At 34.3% G+C, this 24,790-nt stretch overlaps 1 protein-coding gene across 3 annotated transcripts; it reads left to right on the top strand.

The window, feature by feature from the left end:
• The first annotated feature begins 210 nt into the window (after positions 1-210).
• Positions 211-17,418, top strand: FAM76B (family with sequence similarity 76 member B). Of its 3 annotated transcripts, XM_060160255.1 has the most exons (11): positions 226-344; positions 742-867; positions 1,177-1,241; positions 2,133-2,187; positions 3,239-3,394; positions 5,180-5,379; positions 8,533-8,580; positions 8,770-8,850; positions 9,493-9,628; positions 12,373-12,474; positions 17,189-17,418. In XM_060160255.1, the coding sequence occupies exons 1-11, from the start codon at positions 258-260 to the stop codon at positions 17,276-17,278; spliced, it is 1,146 nt and encodes a 381-aa protein (XP_060016238.1). In that variant the 5' UTR covers positions 226-257; the 3' UTR covers positions 17,279-17,418. The 3 variants fall into 3 exon arrangements, with proteins under 3 accessions (XP_060016240.1, XP_060016239.1, XP_060016238.1); XM_060160257.1 differs by lacking the exon at positions 742-867 and having other exon boundaries at positions 211-344; positions 9,496-9,628; XM_060160256.1 differs by lacking the exon at positions 742-867 and having other exon boundaries at positions 211-344.
• Positions 17,419-24,790: the final 7,372 nt, after the last annotated feature.

Genomic DNA, 24,790 nt, shown 5'->3' with positions numbered 1-24,790 from the left:
GTCTCCCTCCGCCGCTCTCGGGGCCTAAGCGGGAGCTGCTGGGACGGCGTCACTGGGTGGGCTGGGGCGGAAGTGGAGGCGGAGGGAGACGGCTGCGTCTCCAGTACCTTGGTCTCTCGCGTCAAGGCTCTGGTGGGCGCGGGGGAGGGGGAGGAGGAGGAGCCCGCGGCCCGGGCGGCGGCGGCGGCGGCGCCCGAGTTCCCCGTAGGGCCCCGCCTCGGAGCTGGCGGCGGTGGAGGAGGAGACTGAGGAGCAGGATGGCGGCCTCGGCCCTGTACGCCTGCACCAAGTGTACCCAGCGCTATCCCTTCGAGGAGCTCTCCCAGGGCCAGCAGCTTTGCAAGGTCCGTGGGCGCTGGGTGGTGGGCGGGTGGGGTTTCCTCGGCCATAGCCCGAGGGAGCTGGGTGCCCGCTGCACTGCAGCCCCTCTCTCTTCGCCGGCGCCTTGGGGGTTTGGAGCCCTCGCCTCCTCACTCAGAGACCCCGTTATCCGAGGACCTGGGCATCAGCTGGGAAAGCCCCTGAGAGGAGGACGGAACCCTGCCCTCTTCCAAGCGACCCAGGAGGGGGCCGGGCCCCAGCAACGTTGAGGGGTCTCAGGGGTGGGGCTGCGTGAGGCAGCCACCTGTCTATGCCGCAGAGACCCCGGGATGGAGATGTTTTCATCTCGGTTTTCTGTCTAGTCTGTCCTCTCCTCCTTCCACCGGGAGGCAGAGGACGGTGTTTGCACTTTCTTGCTAGGAACCTGAAGCCGCAAAGCTGATGGCATCCTTCTTCCCTGTCCAGGAAAGCGAAGCGTCTGGCTTGGGAACAGAATGCTCTATGATTTGGAGCTCCTCCCATCCCATTAAAGCCGGGATGCTGTCTGTGAGCAACGGTGCAAAATAATAAGTAGTTTCACATTTAACCAGTCCTTGGAATCGGCCCTGACAGCTTTTTTTAATTTATCTGTTGCGTACCCCCCCATCTAATAAAGACAAAGACACATAAGCCTTCTCTAAGGAATTATGCTGTAATTGGCTACTTATTTGATAAATCATTCAATTTTCTACGTTGGGGGACAGATTTTATTGATGTTTTAGGCATTTGACTAGGTTGGGTAATAATTTTCCACCAGAAACGTGAAATTTTGGGGACCTTGAGATAGATAATGACTAACATATTGTCTTATTACAGGAATGTCGGATTGCGCATCCCATTGTAAAATGTACTTACTGCAGATCAGAATTTCAACAAGAGAGGTTTGTATATTGAACAGTTTTTGATTGTTAAAGACAAAGTATTGTCTGTAAGGAATACTTGAGGGTTGTAATCCCATATTTATGTTACAGTTTTTTTTAAAATTAAATGGTTTCGTTTCTAAGCTTTAAGTTGTAAGCCCTTTTTGCATGGTAGGAGAGAGAATGCTGACCAAAAATTAATGGGTATTTTACAGCTAGACTTTATACCTGAGGAGATAAAAAATAAATTATTGCATGGAAAATGTACAGCCTTGCTAATGAAAAGTGCAAATATAAACTGTTACTGTTAAACTATTAAAAAATGGCAGAACGTTAATGCTGACATGGACCTGAGGAAAGGTCTATAGTGTTACCAGCTACCTTCCAAGGGTGAAATCCAGTAACTTGTTACCAGTGGAAGAACAGCACATATTTCTTAATGGAGTGATTCCTGTTAGAGCCTCAGTGCATGCACAAGAGCTTAAGAGAAGAACAAATAATTTTTTCACAAGTAGGTGTGAGCATCATAATAGTGGAGAGCACCCAGTGGAAGGTTAGATAGGCACTGGTGCTGTGCATAAATAGTGGCAAGTGTGAGGATTTTGGAACTAGATAGAAAACAATAGGGTTTTTTGATTTGTTTCCATTTAAAATACACAATAAAAATGTATGAAAACATTTATCTTAATTAAGGGGAGCAAAAAAGATCCTAAGAAGATCCTAAAAAGATCCTAAGAAGTTCCTAAAAAGATCCTTACGTTTGCATTTTTAAAAAATTCTTACTCTGTGTTAGAGTAAGTTTTAAGTACTACTAAAGCACATGGTACACTTCTACTAATAGTACACTTTGCTTGCTTTAGTTCAGCATCGTGCTGCATAAGTTTCATCATCGATATACAATTTCCTTTTCAGCAAAACTAACACGATTTGTAAGAAGTGTGCTCAAAATGTGAAGCAATTTGGCACCGTAAGTATATCTTATATTTTCATCTCATTTTATTGCTGCTGGTCAATTAATGTTTTCACAAAGATGGACCTTTTAAAAAATATGTATGCTATGTTCTTAAATATTTCAAGTACCAAAATATTTCAGGAAAGAAACTTTCTATAGAGAGTCTGATGAGAAGATAAAATTTTAAAACAGTCATATTATGTGCATGTTTATATATATTGAATTTCAGTGGGGAAGTTATGATTTTATTCTTTAAGGAGTCAAATATAGCAAACAAACTCCTGGTTGTAGAGAACCTACTTATAAAGTTTGCATAACTGTACTTTACCTCTTCCTCAGAACCTCTGACAATTTTTATATAGTGGCACAGTTCAGGCATTTAGTCACAAAAGTCAAGAAGTTATCCTAGTATAAGTTCTTTTCTTATATGTATATTATAGTTATTATTGGTATATTACAGTCATGAATAGTCAAATTTCTGGCCTTAAGGGATTCTAAAATCTTCAGTTGTCTTTTGAATATCAAAGAAAATCAAGGTATGTTTGTTATAGTTATGTTGAATATGCTTGTGCCAGTTTTTTTTAGTTGAAAACTCACCTATTTCTTGCATCAGCTGTACCTGTATATGATGAAAAGTTGTTAAATGTATTTTGAATAAATGATATAGTAATTAAGCTAACAGGATATTAAGTTAGTAGAAATTCACTCCCCCAAATACTGGATACATGAAACTTTTGTCAGTGTGTACCTTTGTTTTCATTTATTGAAACGTCTTTACATGTAGCTTTTGTATTATATAACATACTATGCAGGTCATAAGTACATTTTTCACGATCTTATTTAACTAACGAAAAGTTTAATGAGTCTAGAAATAAATGTTAGCAAATGAATAGAAACATAATAAATGTCTTTGACTATGATAGGGCAACATACTTCACAGAAAACTTTTTGCCTATTAGTTTCCTTAATTAATTCCTAAAATATGTCCTGTTCACTGGGTATATTTTATGCAGCAAAATTTTAGTATTTTAAAATGTCTCAAAGAAAATATATATCTGTTTTTCAGCCTAAGCCTTGTCAATACTGTAACATAATTGCAGCATTTATTGGTACCAAGTGTCAGCGTTGCACAAATTCAGAAAAAAAATATGGACCACCTCAGACTTGTGAACAGTGCAAACAGCAATGTGCTTTTGATCGGAAGGAGGAAGGAAGAAGAAAGGTATGTTTTATTTATTTTATGACATCTGGAAATTAAATAAAACACAAACAAGTTGGAAGTTATTATACTTAATGTATTACTGAATCTTGATGTATTCTTTGGGTCCCTGAAAGCAGGTGGTTAGAAGAAAGTGCAGGAACAGTGTATTTTCTCCTTGCTGGCATGATATGTAGATTCATGTTGATCAGTTGAGATTACTATACTTTAAAAAACATTCTGTGATAGCTATTCTGTACTATTTGGTTATCCAGTATTTGGTGTGGGAGAATTACTAACTGCTTTTAAATCTTTTCAGCTACTTACCTTTTTGCTGGTTACTTGAAGTTGCTGGTGTGAAAATATACCTGATGGCACTTTAACACATATGATTCAAAGTTAGTCATGTACCTTTTGATTTGGGGCTCATATTTTATACCATTGTTTGTTTTTCTCTACCTACAGTGACTTAAAAGGTATCTATATGTGTGTGACATTTCTCTGCTGAGCATTCACACAGGCCTCCTGATGACTGTCAGTTTCAGTTGATTTGGAGGATGACTGTCTCTTTGAGGGGCTCTGCCGTGTTTCTCCACAGCAATATATGTACCCTAGTTGTAAGACATGTTCCTCCAGCACTTCTCATTTGAACAAATAGAGGATAGGAACTTAATTTTAGTCTTAATTTTGGAAAGAAGTCTCTTTTCCTCCCCGTTGACACGCAGACACTGGCCTCCCATTGTCTGTGAGAGTTGTGTTCTATAAAGTTGCTGCAAACACTGAGTTAGTGAATAGAACTGTTGCTCCTACGGACAATACAGGATAGGTCCCTGCCTCTGGTCACAACGTGGTAATCAGTGGATCGGTACCTAATCTTGTTTTGTTTTGTGTATGTTTCTGTTTAAAGACACCTTAATATATATTGTTGATTGATTAAATTGAACTCATAGCAAACAGCACTATAACTATGCCTGAATGAATCTTATCTAACAGGTATTTTCCACATAAAGTACATCATAGTCGCCTTATGCTTAGGAACACTGTACATCACTTTAGCACTACCTTTGGGGACCATTTTAACAGTGAAATCACTAATAAAAAGCACAAATGTGAAAAACGTGATAGTAGGTAGACTGAAAAGGATACTTGTTTACAGTATGAGAGCTGAAGAAAGACAGCAAAGCATCACCGTGTTAACCTCATCTGGGAACATTTGCGGTCTAGCTACACACATTTTTTTGCTCTTCTGTTTATGTGGGTGTATGATCACAAAAGTGCTACAAATTGATTTAGGGGTGACATAAATTTTAGCTAATAGGTGGTGAATTTGCCAATACAAAATCTGCAAATGAGAGTCGATTCTATATGTCATTCAATCTCATTTTTTCTTTAACAGTTTTGCTTTCATGGGAAATACTTTGTCATTTTAGTAGTTACACAGTAATTTAAGAATTTATGATAGTGCTTAGATAAGGTTTCTTTGAAGTATATCATCAAGTTATGCTTATTTTCTAGTAATAAGAAAATAAGTTTTCCTCTCCAAATTTAAAAATGCCTCAAAACTAATGGAAGTCCATATATCATCCTTTCTAATTTTATGATCCTCTAAATAAGCATTTCCCCAAGTTTCGGAAAAGTCTACTTTTACTTCCATTTTGCAGCAGTCTGTGTGTGTGTGTGTGAGAGAGAGAGAGAGAGAGAGAGAGTGCGCACATGCACACCAGCAGTTGAGCAGTTTATCTTAACCTGGTTTCACTTATAGCCAGTTACACGTATATTTAATCTAATATAAGCATTTTCTTTTAAAAGGTTGATGGGAAGTTATTATGCTGGCTCTGTACTTTATCGTACAAGAGAGTTTTGCAGAAGACAAAAGAACAAAGGAAGAGCCTGGGATCGTCACATTCAAATTCATCTTCTTCATCTCTTACTGAGAAAGACCAGCATCATTCAAAACATCATCACCACCATCATCACCATCACCATCGTCACAGCAGTAGCCATCACAAGTAAGTACTTTGAAATTGTGTTTTCCAAAGTCCTCACTGGCATTTTAGTGCCAGATTTTAGTGTTTAACTTTTTGTAAACGCTAGCTATGTGCTTGTCTAGTTTCCATTGTACATGGTAAGCTTCTTGTGTGTTACCATGACAGCTTCTAGGGCTGTTCCCCACTTTATTCAGTGTACAGAATTACACATAATGAGTGTAGTTGTTTACCATAAATATAAAGATAGGACTTTTAGAGATTTACAATATAAAGTTATGATCATATAATGAAGTCAGAATATAAGTACATCAGAGTTAATTGATGCTTCATTGATTCATGTTATCAAAAGCCTCAATATTCTTTTTTTGTTCAAAGAATTGTTAGGATTTTACTTGTAAAAATTTTATTTACCTCAGTTACTATTAACTTTTTTTAGTTAAAACAAATTTAAACCAGTGACTAGGAAATGTATTTTTGGAGAACAGATTGCAACACTGTCATTTGTGACCGTGATGGAAGCATTCTAAACCTTAAAGGTTCACAAAGTGTGAGAAGTAATCTTTTTGACATGGTACTTTGCTTTTTTTAAAAAACAGACAGGAACTCTTCAAATATTAACAACTACTTGATTTTTAAATTGCCTTAGGGAGAAAAGTTACATAGTAGTAGTATCTTAAGCTTTTATGTGTGTAAAGTTTTTTTAAGGTGTAGTTTTAGTCTTCATGGACAAATCAAGAATATTAAAATGCAAAATAAACACAAAAATTAAAATGGAGAAGAAGGGGACATGATACCCACTGATTTTCAGGAGAATTTATTTTTTTTTCACAAATTTCTCTGAGCCTTTTTAAAGTTCTAGACAGTTAAAACAGTTTCATTTACAGAAAACTGATGCCTGCCCTAGTTAGGAACACATGAAGATATTTGTGGAATGTAATGTAGTTCTGTCTAATTAACAACATTTGATTCTGAATTATAGGCAAGCACATATTAGATTATGGGGGTTTATTGAGGCACTGAGATTGTTTGCTTCTCTAGCAATTTTTCCATTTGTCTCACTGTGTTGTAGTGCTTTCTGGATGTAACAGTGGTAGACTGCGTAATGACTTCTAATCTGGCTACTTTGAAGAAATCTTGTGGTCTCTGTATCAGTGTATCCCAAGGAACAAAGGAATGTAAACCTTTCTTGATTTTGCTTCTTGCTTTAGGAAAAAATATGAGGAAATAACTACCATGATGATAACTGTCAGACCTAAGACTCAGCTGAAATGTCCCTTTCCCTTGCCTTTTACAGATAAATTTGTTTTAGCATGATGTGAAAGGACACACTCAGATTATGTTTATAAAGATCAAATTTTGTGACAGGAACTTAATCTTTTGAAATTAAGGTTTCAGAAGTAAAGGGAAAGAGAATGGATTGACTTTTTATTTTCCTTTTGATTATTTAAGGTATGCAAATACTATTTTGTATTTGATGAGTAGGCAACCAGTTTGTGGAGCCCTATCTTAAGTTCATTGGATAAGGATGATTATGAAGAGCTTACATATTGTGATATATAGTGATGGGGGAAGGAAGAAACTCAGGTTAACATGGATGCAAGAAATAGCCCACCTCAGAAAGCTGAGATTCTGTTTCTGTTAAGTCATTATTAATGTGATTTTTCTCATTTTAAGGTCTGGATAGTTCTGTTAATTCATGTGTGATTATATACCTTGCTAATGCTTTTAATGAAATTTGTAAAAGAAACAAAATGGCAACTGAATTCCTCAGTAAGGTTGCCGTTCATTGCCACAAGTAGAGAATAACTCAGGTTGAGAGAATTACAGCTGCTGTTTCCCCAGCTTGTTATTTATAGCTGATTCTTAAGAACATGGTTAAAAAACTTCTACAGCTAAAAGAATAGTAAATTTTATATACACACACAAACATATGTACATATTTTTATTTTGTGTATGCTAGCACTGTACTAAGTGTCTTTACATAGGTATCTCATTTAATCCTCATTTTCCCTATAAGGTATGTTTTATATCCATTTGACAGATGAGGTAACTGAGACTCAGGGATTTTAAGAACTTGCAAAAGGTCACACAGCCCAGGTCTTTTTAACATCTCTTATATTGTATATACGGTGGACCCTTGAACAACAACATGTTAGAACTGCATAGATCCACTTATATACTCAGATTTTTAATTTTTTTTTACTAAATATTTACTACAGTTCTACATGATCTGTGGTTGATTGAGTCTGTGGATGCAGAACCTCCTATATGGAGGGCTGACTGTAAAGTTAAGTGCAGATTTTCAACTGCACAGAGGATCAGCACCCCCAAACCCCCATGTTGTTCAAGGGTCAGCAGTTTACGTGGTGTGCAGTACATAGGAGATGCTCTGCACCTGTTGAATGAATAAGCTAGAGGTTAATGAAGGATTGGCCAATGTGAAAGTACAGGAAAAAAGTATGGACAATTCATAGTGAGTTATAAAGTGGTTGCTAGTATTGCGGCGTAGTGGAAAAGAAGTACTACTGTAGTAGTAATTATAAGTAAAAGTAAAATCAGTAGTTACTATGAGATTTCCCAGTATTTTCAGCATGACTGCTCCAGAGTACAGCCTAATGAAAGATGAGACTTTGGAAAAGATTCTTAGGAAAACTAGGAAAGAAAGAAAAACTCAGATATTTCCTGGTTCAACTTGACACACTATTGTGAGCAACTTGAGTTATTCCAAAGGAATCTCTACGTAGACTTATTAGGAAGGCCTTAACTTTAAGATAAAACATCTGTCTGAAATAGTAAGGGTAGCCTAAGAATGATGATTTTCAGACTTTGTCATTATAGAACCCTGTTGTGGTGGTTTTCATGCTCATATACCCTAACCCTTAATATGATATTAAATTGAATTATTGAAAGTCCTGATTAAAAAGAAAATCCAGTCCCTATCATCTTACCTTTCTTAAACAACTTAAGATGGCTAGTAGTCATTTGATTAGAATTTATCTTATTGGAATGTGATTTATTCAATATATATTAGCTTAGGCTGAAAACTTAGTTGAATATGCCTTTCTCAGAACAAAAGAATATAAACATATATCATTTGATTCCATTGGGAAGAATGCTGTTAAAATGTTGATGGGTTAAATAAATGTTATTAGATATCATCTGTGTATTTTTCAGAATCAGCAATCTGAGTCCAGAACAAGAGCAGGGACTGTGGAAACAGAGGTAAATATGTTAACGTATTTTATGAAGTATTTTGACATGTATTTTTTAAGATGTGATATTCCTTTAACTTTGTTACTTAGGCTTTAAAAAAACTGATGTTCAGTAAAACTTTAGGGGAAGAAGAATAACTTTTCATTTGATGCCTATGCCCTTTTTACTCTAATTATTTTTATTAATGTTTGGTTTCAGCCATAAATCCTCTGCAGCAATTCAGAATGAAACTCCAAAGAAAAAGCCCAAATTGGAATCTAAGCCATCTAATGGAGATAGGTAAAAATGAATTCCTTTAGTGCTGTGAAAATTCAACTTAGTTGAACAGTTATGGCTGATTGCCAGTTATTACTAGGTAAAAGAATAGAACATGTATCTTCTACATTGACTTCTTTGAGTCACCTAGAAGAGTAAACATAATCAGTTAAAATTTTTAACTTAATTTTAGCAATAAGAAAGTGGCACTGAATGATGTTCTGTTTGGGGCATAAATTTGGGTTTTGAAAAAAAATCTGAATAGAGAACATTATCTTAATTATTCTTCAGTGAAACACAAAACTAATTGTGATATTTGAAATTGACCTGCTTGGAAAATGTTTTTAGATTTAAAGTATTTTGAGAGTGACTTTGTTTTAGTTCATTAGCCAAAAGTTTGCTGATGTTACTGTACAAATTGGCTGCCTATTGCTTTACACTAGAAGTATTGACCCCCTAAAAGCTAATACTGAATTATATTTCTGCAGGTGTATGTAATGTGTGCCATTAGTAAGGTAATTTGCCAGTTGCATCCATTTCTGTCAGGTACATATTTTTTTGCATTAGCCTTAAGGATGTTTGTGGAATTGTCTAATTTATGCAATTTGAACACCTGCTAATTTTCCTTCTACTTCATTTAACTGTGTTTTACTCTTTTCTTTTTAGTAGCTCTATAAATCAGTCAGCAGATAGTGGGGGAACAGACAATTTTGTCCTTATAAGTCAACTGAAAGAAGAAGTGATGTCACTTAAACGTCTCTTACAACAGAGAGACCAGACCATTTTAGAAAAAGATAAAAAGGTAAGTACATGGTTCACTGAAGCCTGGTAAGGTTTACATCTTGACTCTTGCTTGATAATTGCAAATTTTGTTAGACTTTCTTCAATAACTTGATCATGTTTGTGGTACATGATTCTTATAAGATACAGAAGCCCAAAGTGGAACGTAGGCCATCTAATTATGATATGTAAAAGTGGTACTTCAGAATTTTAGTTCTAAGAATCAATTGAGAGCTGATTAGAATTCTAATAATTTCTGAACATTAGTTTTCAGTAAGCCTGTAATCTAAAATTAGATCTAATGTCTTAATTTGAAAAAGAGATGTAAATGGAATATTATGTCAATTCTTTTGGTATAAGAAAGTAATTGAATATAGTCTAATATACCAATTATATATTTATTTCAATCAAGATCAAATAAGTGGAGAAAATTAATGCTGTGGGAATTTCCTATGTGGTAATGATTAACAATAGGTATCTAAGATAGGAAGTAAGTGTACTTATTGGGACTTTATCAGTTAGATAAAGAGGAATATCGAATATGTTGTCTGTTTAGTGAAAAGTTCTAATACTTTCTGTGTGCACTTGAGCAGAATTTTACCTGTTTGGGCCTCAGTTTTCTCATTTTAAAAATGAGAATATTAACACCATCTCATGGGAGGATGGTTGTGATTAAATGAGAATGTAAAGTGTTTACTTACAGCTTCTGGCATGTATAAGTGCTCATAGCTGCTATTACTGGGGTTTGGTCTTCTTTGAGGGTAGAACCTACTTCTGTACTTGCTTTATGATCCTAGACTGTCTGGCTTGACCTATTTCAAACATATCATTGCAATAGGAAAACATTAAAAACGTTCTTTTAAAATTATCAACAAGTTGTGATTATGAATATGTAGTATGTAGCTATCTCTGAGATTCCATAGTAGTGCTTGAGTCTGAGTTGGCTTTTACTTCTGGCTTTCATGTAAAAATGTAACTTTTATGTTACATTTTCCCACACCTTGATGATTAATGGATTTAAATTTATTTTAATACATTTGTACCTTACCTTAAGCAAATTCGATAAATGAAATTTAGGATTGACATAGACAACAATAGGATAGTTAGGAGTATTTTATTTTTTATGGTTCTTTTTGCTTAACAACAGAATATTTTAAATTAGCTTTAATGGAAATTTGTTTTACACACAAAATATTAGAAACATTTCTGTTATACAAAGACAGGTCTATCTGTACTAACCTAGATAAAAGTTGAATAAAATGGGAAGTTTACTATAAAATAGCAATGATTCCAAAACTACGTAGTAATGAATTGTGGAATTTTGGCTTTTTTAGATGTTTTTTTTTCTTCAAGTATCACTATTCTATGTTAGTGCAGTTAGTGAAAAGTTTTCTGGTTTTGCTAGTGTTCCTTTTTTCTTAAACACTAATGGGGATGGAAATTAGCAGTACTATGAGGAAAATAATTGTAAGCCTAAAATAGCTACATACTTACAGCTTTTTAAAATAATGTAAATGTAAGACAACCACGTTATTTTCTAGAATTTATTTCACTTTATTCAGTGACTTCTAGAGCCAGCGATGTACTAGATCATGAGGATAAAAAGGTGAAATAAGACACGATTCTTATCTTCCAGAAATTCATAATCTGGAGGCAACTCACAGTGTAGTGATGAAAATATCATAGCTTATCTGATGTGAACTGACATTTCAGAAAAGGAATTCCTTTGTAATGTAGAAAGCAGGATTCAGTTATTCTTTGAACTGGACAAAAAGCGAGAGCTTTTATTCAGAAAATCAGAATATAGGGCACTGTGACTTCCTTTCTCTCTTTTTGGTGTACTTCTTTGTTTACTGGCTACCGAGTAATTACAGAAAAGAACATGCAAACCTTTAAAGCTTACATAATGAAAACCAATTAAAAATAATCAGAAGCTTTCTTCTGCCTGGTTCTTATGTTGAAATTATATAATACCAACTTATTTTTTAGTATGAAGTCATGAGATTTTGTATCTTTATGTATGTCATTTATATTTATGAAAAAAATTGTCATATAGCTGTCTTTCCTTCCTCAAATCACCGTCTTTTTTCTTACGTTGCCTAATTTAGCCCAAATTTTAAAGTAACCCCTTTCCTTTCTTATTCTGTGTTAGTTGTAATTTCTGTTCTTTGTTCTCCATTTTTACCTCAAATCTTAAGTGGTATTGGATATGGAATTCTGCACGTAAATTTTAAAATAAAAGCAACATAGCTTTTGGTTGATAAGACTGTTCCTTTATGTACTTGCCCAGTGTGAAACTTTTTTCTTTTTTCATTGAAAGACTGTTGTAACCTGAAACCAGTTTTACTGTTTACTTCATTTATATATAATGTGAAGTATGTTTTAACTGAAGCATTTTCCAAGGTATTAACCATTAAGCTTTTCTGTTGGCATACCAGTTGCCAAACTGTGTCCAGTGAAACCACCTTTAAAAAGAAAAAAAAAGACAACTTCTCAAAAGTTATACTGATGTTTCAATATTATCTTAACAATAAAATTGTATTAATGTTAAAGTAGTAAATTAGATAGAATTCATCATTTCTCAAAACAAATTCGAGATAAGTTACAAAACTCAGTAAACTGCTGTTAACCTTCTCCACTTTTATAATGAATTGTAAGTTTATTGTGAAAAATATTTAACGATGTGTTTGTGCATATGCGTATATATATATATACATGTATATACATATATATATATATATGTATTTTTTTTCTTTAATCTTTCAGTTAACTGAACTTAAGGCAGACTTTCAGTACCAAGAGTCAAACTTGAGAACAAAGATGAACAGTATGGAAAAAGCTCACAAAGAAACTGTGGAACAACTCCAGGTAAATGAGATTATTTTTGTAAACTGTTAGGCAAGGAGGGGTAAACTTGGTTAATAGTATTCTTTCTCTTAGACTGGTATTGGTATCCCTACTTTATGCATATCTAGAGCATTTTCAGCTTTGATTTTGACTTAAAATACCTTGTAATCCTGCTCCCATTAGAAGTTATTGCCTGAAATCACTTGATAAGGGGATTCAGTAGATTAATTCTGAAACCTTTTGCCTAAAGTTCAAATGGGGTTCTCAGAGGAGGATATCACTGAAGTATGTTCAGTTGATCCTCAGGTGAAAAGCAAAAAATTAAAAATCAGATTCATGAAACTAAGGTGAAAGTAAGGTCTTCAGTACATTATGTAGTTATTCTTCCTGTTTCCTCCCAGATAACGGGAGGAGAGGTGGGGCTACAAAACCAATTTATGGGACCTCGAGTGGAGGAAATTCATGCTGCATGCAGAGATGCAAGGCCAAAGAGTGCACTTTAACCTCCGTACTGTGATTTTTAAAGTGCCAAATAGGGTTCTGCTGTATCCACAGCAGGGAGCCTCTAAGGATGTAGGCCAACCTCCTCGGAGTACTGCAGAGGATACTCAGTAAGGTGTCCATATACAAAACAACTGAATGGTGATGCCGAGAGTCACCACAGTGACGAGGGTGGTTTCTGAGGTCTGGAATGCAGAGATGGAGAGCATCAAACAGAGATTTAGGTTATTCCCTTATTTAAGCCTTTTTTCACCTAGGTTTCATACATTTAGAAATCAGACTACACTAAGTTAATCATATGTTTTATCGATTTATACATTCTGACATTTGTAGAATTAAGTCTTAAAAGCATAGAAGATGGCAGCACACAGACTTTAGGCTCTTGATGGGAGAGTGTAGCTTGGGAAGGAAGGAATTAATATTGCCCTGCTTTTGTTTTTTTTGTTTTTTTTGTTTTTTTAACTGTAATATCAAGGGTATTTGCTATTTCCTATCTTTTGGTTTTGTGTTCTTCATACTTTGAAAATAGCTTAAATTGAGTAAGATTGTAAAGTGGATTTAGGAACTTGTTGAAATTCAAGGTAGAGATTGCCTAGTCGTAATGCTGATCTTACTATTACAGAGAATTCTGAAGAGAAACTTTCGTAGAACCTGACACATAGTAGGAATTCAAATGGTTTGTTGAATGAGTGACGATTTATGGAAATGCCCATCTGCCCTCTGTTCTGAGAGATTGCCCATTTTATATATTAGGCTTCTTGTACATTATTGTTTCTCATCCACCAGCAAGCAGTAGTTTTATGTTATTTTACTCATTCAGTTATTAGTGCTGAATGATTACTGGAAACAAAATCTTCTGCATGGTGATCTCTGGTTTAATGTGATTTAGCCAAGACATGAATAAATCCAGAATGACATGACAGAAAACCTGTGAGCAGTACTTAACTATGATAAAACTTAGTACTTCTCACTGTTCAAAAGAGCAATTTGTTGTTTCCTTTTGTAGTTGTAATCACAAGGGAACCTCTCTTTGACATCTTAGCCTGATTGGTATCTTAAGGCTACCTCTTCCTGGTTGGTAGCTGAAGTTTCATATAATTTAATAATAACTAATAATTATATAGAAGTATACATTTTCAACATAATTTTACATAGTCTCTCTTATTTGCTCCCTACAGTAACTTTAAGTTATGTGGTATCCAGATGAAGCTGTGGTCACAGAGTCAGAAGTGACATAGAAACCTATATCTTCTGACTCAGATTTAACTATACTTTTCTCCTGTTCTGCACTGACTCCCATCTCAGCTTACTCAGGTTTTCTACTTCATCCTTATTGTGAGGCCACTTCCCTTTATCATGTGTATTATTACTGGTGACATTCTGTCACAGTTACGTATCCTCTTTTAACCCCACTCCCTTTAGCAACCATGTACTAGTAAGGTTCTCCACCTAAGTGAGTAAACATAGTGAACTGTTTTTCTTTTTGTCATAAGAAACTGAATGCTGAAGCAGAAAATTTATCTTGTTCTAATAACTCTCAAAACATTTGAAACTACCAAACTTGAAAAATAAGCACTGAGCATCACAAGAAAAAAATTGTCCAAAATACCGAAAACAAAAAGACAAAAACCCCACAACAAATCCCAACCAACCAAACAAAAACCAAATTGTCTAAAGTATCAAGAAAGCCAAATAAAAAGTATACCTTCATTTAGGAGGTAAGTTGATAAAAGGGGAAAGGGAATTAACATTTGAGTGCCTACCATATACCAGCCACTGTGTTAGGCTAAGTGTTTTGTATATTTGATTAGTTCTTTCAACTCCTGTTGAGGTAGATGGTGAAGTTTCTGTTTTACATATGAGAAAGTAGACTCCCAAGTTACATAGCAGATAAGTGGCAGAGCCAGGATTCAAAGCAGGATCTGTGTGATTCGTAATCGACATATTCTTTTCTTGAGGCCAGCATTTCTAAACATTTTTAACTTAACTTGCTTAAGAGTTCTTAAATAATTGATTTTTGCATGGTGCATAATAAAGAAGTAATATTAGGATAAAAAATTTTAATGCATATATGTTAAATATTTCTATAAAATATATTTTAAATATACCAAAATAAGAATAAGACAGATTTGGACTTGTCCCCATTTAACAACTGACTTACTGTTTATTTTTCTTAAAGGCTTTTTTCTTACATAATTTATCAGCAAATAAATTTACTAGTGACGTGATTAGGAGACTGAATATATACATGCAGATTGAAAATTAGCTGCTAAAGAATTAAAAGGAAAAACTTCTTTCAATACCTAAGGTTTGAGTTCTTGTATTTCATACTTAGAATATGAAAATTATAAACTCATTGATTTTTTTGTTTTTTTCTTGATGAATGAGAAAAGATAGTTTGAAAATTAACTCTTTAATGATTTGCTATGTCAGTGTAAACACTTTTGTATAACAAATCTGACAGAGATCTCTTTGAGGCAAGTTTGCAGACATTTTCCTTTTTTTATGCCCTTCATTAATTTGTATTTTAAAATTTCTGTTTCTTAAGATTCCTTTTTTTAACCAGTAAGTCTATTATAGTTATATATTGAATAATATGTAGCAAACAATGAAAAGAAAACAACTTATAACTACCATGTTTACTAGGACTGGTCAGCTGAGTAATACACCAATTGATAATGGTTGCGTGCACTTGACTTCCACTAACTGCCAGGCATTCTCACTGATTTGTCGTCTGAGTTTCTCAAACTATTTCTTTTTAAAGGGAAAATAAAAATCCTTTTAAATTCTTGATGATTTTCCAAATTTGAAATTGAATTTGAAATTGAAGCCCTTAATTACCACCTTAATTATTTAATAATCGTGGAATAGAGAAATGCTATTAATCATACAGTCGAACATTAAAAAATGATTTGACTTGCAAATGTAAGATAGCTAGGATATTTGTATTTTGGAGGTCATGGGTATTAATTAGGGAGAATTTGATTGGTGAAGGGTTGCAGAGGGTTGGGACGTACAAAGCCTGGGAAAGGTTTATATTCTATGAAACTGCTTTAAGATGGTATACTGAAAAGGCAGAGTGCCATACAAAGGCTAAATTAGAGTAGAAGATAAAGCACTGAGGTTAAAAAAGTGTAGATAATAAAAAATCTTGAGACCTGTGCAGGAAAATGGTTTTCAAACGTAAACCAGAGGATATCTTCTGAAATTCTGTCAGTTCTCAGATTCCAGACTGTTGTCAACATTCTCCCTGTTTTGGCTCAAAAACTCCAAAAGCATTTGTGCATTAACATATTTGTATATATGGAGGGTCCTTTATTATCTACATTGCCACAGTTAAGAGATTACACAGGGAGATGGATGTAGTCAAAATTTGAAAATATTCACTGAAGGCCCCCATTTGTACCTTCCTCCTCACTAAGCACTAGTGACTGTCATAGCACATTGGCTTGAGGACAGTGTGTTGTCAGTGGTGGATGGAACATTTGAATGACTTGCAAATTCAGTTCAGATTGATGGCAAAATGAAATCTTGAATCTTTGAAAAGAAATTTCAGCCTTCCGTGAAAATGAAAATAGTGATGATGTGTAACTGCTCAAATTATATCAAAGCCAATACCAAATAACTGTATGCCAATTAAAGGAACAACAACAACAACAAAAAGACCAGAAAGGGTGGTTGTGATGGGTGCTTCAAAAAGTTTTCTTTTGAATATCATTAAGAGAGTAGTCCCTTTGGGAAAGTGATAAAGTCTGAATATTTTTGCAAAAAGGACCTCTTATGCTTGCTCTATAAATAGGTAAACATCAAAATGAAAGACTTTGTAGAGTTTGTCTGAAAATAGCCCTCTCAAATTATCACTTATTTGATCTTATTAATCATATAACAGTACTTATATTCATAGTTTTTGTTTCATGTTTTTCAGATAAAACAAAAATATTTTTCCCCTATTTAAAATTTTGACCCTCTTTTAAAGGGATTCACTTTAAGTTGCCTTTTGTGTAACCAATTACATCTTTGGACAACAATTACTTTAATATTGCCATTACAAAGGGGGCTGATAAACGAATCTAGCATTTTCCTTCTACATATCCAACATTAAAGAGATGAACCTAAATATATCAGCTCTTTCATTTATTCTGTTAGTGTTTCAGTAAAATATTTGAAATAGTATTCTTCAGCATAACTTAATGTTTGAAACATTTTTAATCATAAATGTTTTTGTCTTCCACAGGCCAAAAACAGAGAACTACTCAAACAGGTTGCAGCATTGTCAAAGGGTAAAAAGTTTGACAAAAGTGGAAGCATATTAACATCCCCTTGAGAAGTGGTTGGTTATTCATTAGTGTTTCTGCTGAAAATGTAAAATTGGAAAAAAATTCTGTGAAGCCCTTAAATTCTGTGTAGTGGAAAAATATTTTTGCACACCAAATAAATTGGCATGTTTCCTATTCACTTTTGTAACTGATATACAGCATTTTTTAAGTTGTATAACATTCAAATAAAACTTCAACTGGTTTGAAGCAACTTTTTAATTATTTGATATCCAGGAACTTTTTTGCCAGCAATAGTATTAAACAGTTTTAAGGGAGTGCATGAGTAGTGCTCTTTATAAAATACAACATGCAATAATAGAGTAGGTATGGTTTTCAGAAGTCAGAGCAGCAGGGCTTTTTGTTTTGTTTTTTGTCTTACACTATGCTAATTTCATATAAACAGTTTTCAATTTAGAAATACAAAAACTTTTAAACAAGAAAAATTGTGAACACTGGTTTTTTGGTAATTGTGTTTTTACTTTTCATGAACATGACTTTAGGAGAGAATCATGGTGCTTTTATTAAATGGACTTCAGAGTATATGTAAATATGTTTTTTAAAGTTACATCGTTACCATTAGTTAGTAAACTAGTATTTTCATTATTGGTATAGGAATTAATGTTTATTGTACAGTATCCAAGGTAAATGTGTTTGTTTTGTAAAAACTACTGTAGATTTTTACTTACAAGTGCCTTTTTGCCACCTAATGTTTTTATTTATAGGAATGCTGATCTTTTGTACATACAGTTTGTTTTAAAATCATGTTTAATAAATGTTTGTATATAAATGCATATGTACAGAAGCCTATTTCAAAAGGAAATCAACGTTGCTAGTAAAATGTTTGAGGTTGCATTAAGAACTGATAATGCATCTAGACTTTAGATAATTTTGTGCTTTGTTTCTGTGTGATATGGGAAGCTGTTGGTCATTGAATTCATTGAATTATGTCAAAATACTTCCCAAAAGATTTAATTTTAAATCACTTCTGATAGAATAATTTTATTTTTTATGTCATATGGCTTCATGTTCATATTTTGTGTTACATGTTTTATTTTTCTTTTATTAAAATTTTTAAAAATTAATAATTTTTCTGCAGTGGTCCATATATCTGCTTTCCCTATAATATGTGGTTATCTAAGTTAATATTTATGTACACCATACTTAATTTGTAAGTTAAAGCAAATCTGGAAAAAAATATCTTTTAAATCAATCTGTGATTATCTTTAAATAAATTAGAATCTACTGCAAGATTCAGGCACTATTTATAAGAAAATTATATCAGAGTCTTTAAAATTGTCTATAAAAGGTTAAGGTAGGGTGGGATAGGTTAGGAGAAGTTATTGACTATTTGTGTTCTAATCCAGTGGTTTTCAGCCTGTAATAGAATTGATCTCCTACTTAGTAAATGCCTGTTCAGAGTTTCAGTTCAATTTTAAAGCGTCAAGCATTGCTAGATATACTGTATAGAGTAGAAGGCTCCTTCTCTTAGGAATTTATGGGCAAAGTAAATTTGTTTCAAGTAAACTGTTATTAAATTTATCAGTCTTGAAGCATTGGTTATGAATGTCCTATCAAAGATCCTCTTTCCTCAGAACACAGGATGATTGTAATAATTGTTTTTAATAACATGATTCATGTTTCAGTAGATTATTCCTATAGTGATTCATTATAAACAGATTTCAAATAATTCTTTGTCCAATTTGAAAACATATACCTAGGGTAATTTTCAAGTGATAGTAAAATATTGAATCAGTCAGACTTGAAAGAATTAAACCAGTTTATTTGTATGAAATCTTCATGCAGTAATCTTCCTAAACTTAGTATTCTCAACAATGATAGGTAATGCCTCCTTAACACAGATTTTAACGTTTTCAGGATTTGCTAAATTCATAATACCGTCATTACCTTTCTTTAAAACTTATAATGTTTGTATTCTGGTTTCATAGCCATTTGTCAATCCACAGTGGTCATTATGGTTTTAAACTGTGTAATAGTTCTATACCTTGTTGGAGCTGCTACAAAAGAAAGATGCCCCTTCCCCGTTTTTTAGGTAAGAGATTAAAAATTGAAATGAGTCTAAATACTTAAGCTTTGTAAATTCCAAGGCTAAAACCTTTTAGGGGCTTCACAGTATTTAGTCCTAATTAAATGCCCTCTCTTTATTCTATGACCTGGTTTTATAACCTATTATTTTGCAGTTGTATAAACTAGTAATTGAGTCCCAGTCCTGAATCTGTAGTGTATTGACATAATGACCTGATATCCTCTCAATGTGGACCTGTAAGGAGATACTATGGTGTGCCGTATTGTGCTTTCTAGCCTGTTTTCAGCTATCGATTAGCATTTACCAGTGAGGGTCATTTTGGCTCCAGTTATTTATGTATTAATAGCCTGTGAATATTGCAGTCCTTTTTAGATTGTATTGGTCTAAATATGCATTCTGCAGTGAACCTGTTAAGCTGTTCACATGTATAGACTATTGAAATACTGTACCTGTACACATTTGACTGTTGACATTTTGTACTTTTTTTCTAAATCCAATATTTCACAATAAAAACTTGTCAAAAGCTTTGTATTGATTTCCTATTGCTGCTGTTAACAACTTACCACAAATTTAGTGGCTTAAAATAGCACGGATCAATTCTCTTACAGTTCTGGAGGCCAGAAGTCCAAAATCAGTTTCATAGGGCTAAAGTCAGGGTGTTGGCAGGTCTGGTTCCTTTTGGAGGCTCTAGGGAAGTAAGTGTTTTCTTGCCTTTTCTAGCTTCTGGAGCTGCATTCCTTGCATTCTGTGGCTCTTTGCCCCCTCCTCCATCTTCAAAGCCGAAAGTACAGCATTTTCAAGTGTCTCTGCGTCTGTCGTCATATGATCTCTCTTTGGTCATAGTGTCTCTCTCTGTTCCCCCTTATAAGGACATTGTCGGGCGCACCTGGATGATCAGGATAGTCTCCCTGTCTCAGGTCCTTAATTACATCTGTATACTCCCTTTTGTCATGTAAGGTAACATAGTATTTATATAATGTTCCAGGGTTTAGGACTTGGACATCTCGGGAGAACATTATTAAGCCTACGGTAAGTTTCACCTACATTTTTCTAAAACGATAGATTTGAAGGAGTTGACTCAGGCCAAACAAATTTAATTTTCCTATCTTTTAAGACTGCTCTCATGAAATAGTTATTTTCCTGGAAAGAAATTATATAAATTTTTATTGTGCTATTTCAAAGCAACAATAGGTGAATCAAGCTATATGTAGTTGAGGTTTTTGCAAACGTTGGAACGTGACTAGAACCATGCTAGATTGTTTGATAGGATAAGAGATGAAGACCTGACTTTAATTTCTAGCCTAGCTGGGGAGACAATATACATGAAAAAATACCTGGAACTTAGTTAAAATGCAATAGAAGCTAATAGCTTTTAGCAAGGGCATTCGCAGAATTGTGGGAAAGGTTAGGCTATATCATTGTTTTCTCAAACTTGAGCGTGCGTCAGTCAGGAGTCAGGGTGTGGGGCTTGTTAAGCATGTGTTGCTGGGCCTCAGCCCCAGTTTCTTGAGTCCATAGCTCTGGGATGGGGCCCCCAAATTTGCATTTAAAACTCCCAGGTAATGCTGATGCTTCTGGCCCAAGAAGTGTACAAATAAGAAAAAAAAAAAATGAGGTTTAAGAGACAGTGAGTGGAAGACATTTGGGGAAGAATAAACTTGGAAAAGTTTTTGGAGATGTGTTTTAAAAGCAGTTGGGGTAGTCCTCAGTAGATTTTTGAAAAGGAAGTGATGTAAGACCAGATAATTTGACACTTTAAGAAGACCAACTGCTTTATTTCATAGCCGAAGAAATGGAGCCAGAAAGGGCAAATGACTTAAGTATTGACTTTTATTAATGTCCTGACATTTTCCAAAAAGAATTTAAGGTAACTTGGTTTAAGTGATTTGTACCTAGCCAGTTTGCCACACAAATGAAGTTTTAAGGAGGGATGTGTATAGTCATATCAGACATAGCTAAGAAGTTGAGGATAGTGAGAAAAGTCAATTGGATGCAACAAGCTTATGCCTTGACATATAAGGCACAGAATTTGTTTTTTTAATTGACGAGATGGTACATGATTCAAGCCCAGTGTTCTTTCTCTCATGTTTAATGTGATATGATTGCATTTGGAATATGTAGTGCTAGTCACCACTTTTCAAGAAATGCGTAGTCTGAAAAGTTATATGATTAGAGGGTTGGAAACTGTATCTTGAGTAAAATGATTGACTTGTTTCCTAAATAGAGAAGAAAGAGACCAACAACCCTATAGCAAACTAGGCAAGAGAAATGAGTAGACAGTTCATAGGAAAAATGCACATGGTTCTTAACCATGTGAAAAGATGCTCAACTTCACCCATAATAAGAAAAATGAAAATCAAAAGTATATGGAGTTACAATTTCTCACCTGTGGGTTTGCAATATTCCAAATCTGACAACATACTTTGTTGACAAAGTTGTGGGGAAACACTTTCCTATATTCCTATTTGTCATTGCAAAACAGTCCCTATGGAGGTAAATTTTAGTAACCAGCAAAATTACATATGCAGTTGTTCTTTGACCTAGCAATCCAATTTCTAAAATTCTATCCCGAATACACACTTAGAAAAAAAATTTAAAAAAATAGTTTCAAGGGATTGGTTAAAAAACTATGGTATGTCCATGTAATGGATACTATGTAGCTGTAAAACTAACTCAGCTACTTCTCTAGGATACATTGTTAATTGAGAGAAGCAAACTAGAGGAAAGTGTGTTGTAGCGTGTTACTATTTAAGAAGGGTAGGGCTCTATACCCGCACACATACACACAAGTATATGATTATATTTTTTTAAAAATTGAAGGTTTAACCATAATTTTTAAAAAATGGTTACCAATAAGGGGGTGGGGGGAGGAATACATTGGAAGGGACAATGTTGGAAGCTAGAATTCTTGGAATATACCATGTTTTGTTGGTTTGACTTTGGAGTCACTTAAATATCTTTACAATGTTATAATCAAAAAAAAAAAAAAAAAAAGAAACACCAAATGTACCTAAATATATAAACAGTTGGTGCCACAGCCACACAGATAACTATGCCAATTGCTATAAAATGCGATAATTTGTACCTCCCTAGCGGGATACGTCCTAAAGTAAAAAAGAACTGCAAAATCATCTTACACTGTTGACAATCATATTGGTGACAGTGTCAGCATTCTGAGATTGTTGTGTGGAATAAAACATTGTGAATAAGGCAAGTGAATAATTATGTGATTTTCTAATTCTATCATTCCATTCATTGTTTAGGACTAGGATTCTTGGCTGAAGAGAAAGGAGATATAAGTTTAGGAAAATCTGTAGAGCCCTGTTTTTAATTAGAATTATCAGCATAAACTCAAGTTACTTTAAGAAGAAATAGATATATTCAGTAGGAAAAGTATAAAATGAGCCTGCATATCTTGTCAGGTCAGATAGCAAGAAAGCTATAAAGGATGATTTAGTACACTCAAAAGACTCATGAGCCAGTTGGCAGATAGCACAATTTGAACATCAATATAGAAAATAATATCTGTAGTGAGTGGAAACGCTGAATATGTTTAAATACATGAGTTCAAAATGATACTAAATAGACACCATACAAAAACCAAAGCACTAATTGATCACCATTGGAGGATACTAGCAAGCTGACAATATTTTGAAAACTGGTAAATAAACAGAAAAGAATTCAATATTTCCTACAGTTCCCATACACACTGTACCTCTGGATAGGCAAGTAGTAAATGAAGGATACTTTTTCTTAAAAAAAAAAGTTCCATTTAATGAGTGAAAAAGGAATGATGGAATTACAGTATCATCACTTTGCAACTTCCAGTGAATTAATGGAGATAATAAGCATTGGCCATGCTATTGTTCAGCTGCTAAAAGTAAACAAAGAGACTCACTCTTAGCATCGCGTGCTTTCTGAGGGAGGAGCACACTATGACACATAGAGTAGTTTTGCCAAAAAGAATCATACCTAAATCTGATCAAGTATCTACCAATTTACAGGAAAGAGAACAGCATATTATGTTGAATGACACTGAAGGGATGCCGTTGGCACAATTGTTTCTTCAATAATTTGCAAGGAGAAAAAAGTGATGGAGGGGAGTTGGAGGGAAACATACAAGGTGAGAGGTACTTAGAAGATATCAACCAATCACAATATGTGGATCTGATTTGGATCTTGAATCAAAAAAACTTAAAAATTGAAAAAAACATATTTTAGCATTTATGACAACTGGAAGTTTGAATATTGACTGGTTATTTAATAATAGCAAGGAATTACTATTAAACTTTTAGGTGTGATAATGGCTTTACTGCAGCTATGTTTAAGACACCTACTCAGATACAGTGAAATGACATGATGTTTGGTGTTTGACTCAGAATAATATAGGGAGGGATGTGGCTGGGAATATAAACAAAACAGGATTGACTGTAGTTGTTAATTATCGGAATTGAGTTCCAGAATTGGTATATGGCAGTTCATTATACTCTTCAGTTCAACTTTAGTGGAAGTTAAGGTTTTTTTTTCATAATAAAAAATACCACCACCAACCCCGTTGAATTATGACTCACCTTAATATACCTTCTTTGAAAAAATTAAGGATAATACCAATAAAGAGTAGAAATAAGGGAAAAAAACCCACCCACAATTCTACCACTTGGGATCATTCGTGTTTCTGTTTCGTCCATTTTCTTCTAACATTATCTGTGAGTACGGGCTATAATTATAAAAATTATAAATGTAATTTTTATTCCTGTTTTCATCCTTCCCTTCTCCCCTCACCTCCATAACAAAAGCAACTCCTACATTATAAAAAACCATTTGTAGTAATTTCATAGCCTTTCTTTCATAGCCATACACGTAAGGCAGTAGAGCCTAGTATTTAAGACCACTATTTTTGGAGTCAAATCTAGTTTCAAAGCCGGCTCTGCCATTTATTAACTGGAAGTTTTGGGGGTATATTTATTAATATCCCCGAGTCTCAGTTTCCTCATCTGTGTCACAATTTATAGGGTTGTTATTGACAGTTAATAAGATAAAGTATTAATATACAAAGCACTTTACATAATCTCTGGCACATTGTAGACATACAATATGACTAAGCAATTGTTTACTTAATCAACTAAATATTTTTAAAGATAACATGAAGGCTAACGGTGCCTTTTCAGTTTTCAAGCATGTCTTTTGATGAGTCTGATGACAACACACTATTAGGGTTGATTAATGTCTTCATAGTTTTTAACCATGGAACTAATTTTCTTTTATCAAATAAAATCTTATCAGGAGTACCGATATGTAAAACAAACAAAAGCTGAGACACTTTGGTAGAAGTCAAGGCAAGGATGGGGTCCCTTTCATTGTAGGATTCAGTACAGCAGATGTTGGTGGCTGAGTCCTTGATGGTGCCACATAATCTAAATATCTTAGTTATTTTAATTATGTCTGAGTTATTGCTGATTTCGAATTAATTGGGAAT

The sequence above is a fragment of the Lagenorhynchus albirostris genome, chromosome 9, assembly GCF_949774975.1.
Source record: "Lagenorhynchus albirostris chromosome 9, mLagAlb1.1, whole genome shotgun sequence".
Taxonomy (NCBI): Eukaryota; Metazoa; Chordata; class Mammalia; order Artiodactyla; family Delphinidae; genus Lagenorhynchus; species Lagenorhynchus albirostris.
The sequence above is the reverse complement of the archived record's forward strand: the minus strand, read 5'-3'. Positions and strand labels throughout refer to the sequence as shown.

Excerpts from the sequence above, each read along its gene's own strand:
- FAM76B (XM_060160255.1), top strand. The coding sequence starts at position 258 with ATGGCGGCCTCGGCCCTGTACGCCTGCACCAAGTGTACCCAGCGCTAT. Across the intron at positions 3,395-5,179 it reads AGGAGGAAGGAAGAAGAAAG|GTTGATGGGAAGTTATTATG; the intron begins GTATGTTTTATT and ends TTCTTTTAAAAG. Across the intron at positions 12,475-17,188 it reads AAACTGTGGAACAACTCCAG|GCCAAAAACAGAGAACTACT; the intron begins GTAAATGAGATT and ends TGTCTTCCACAG.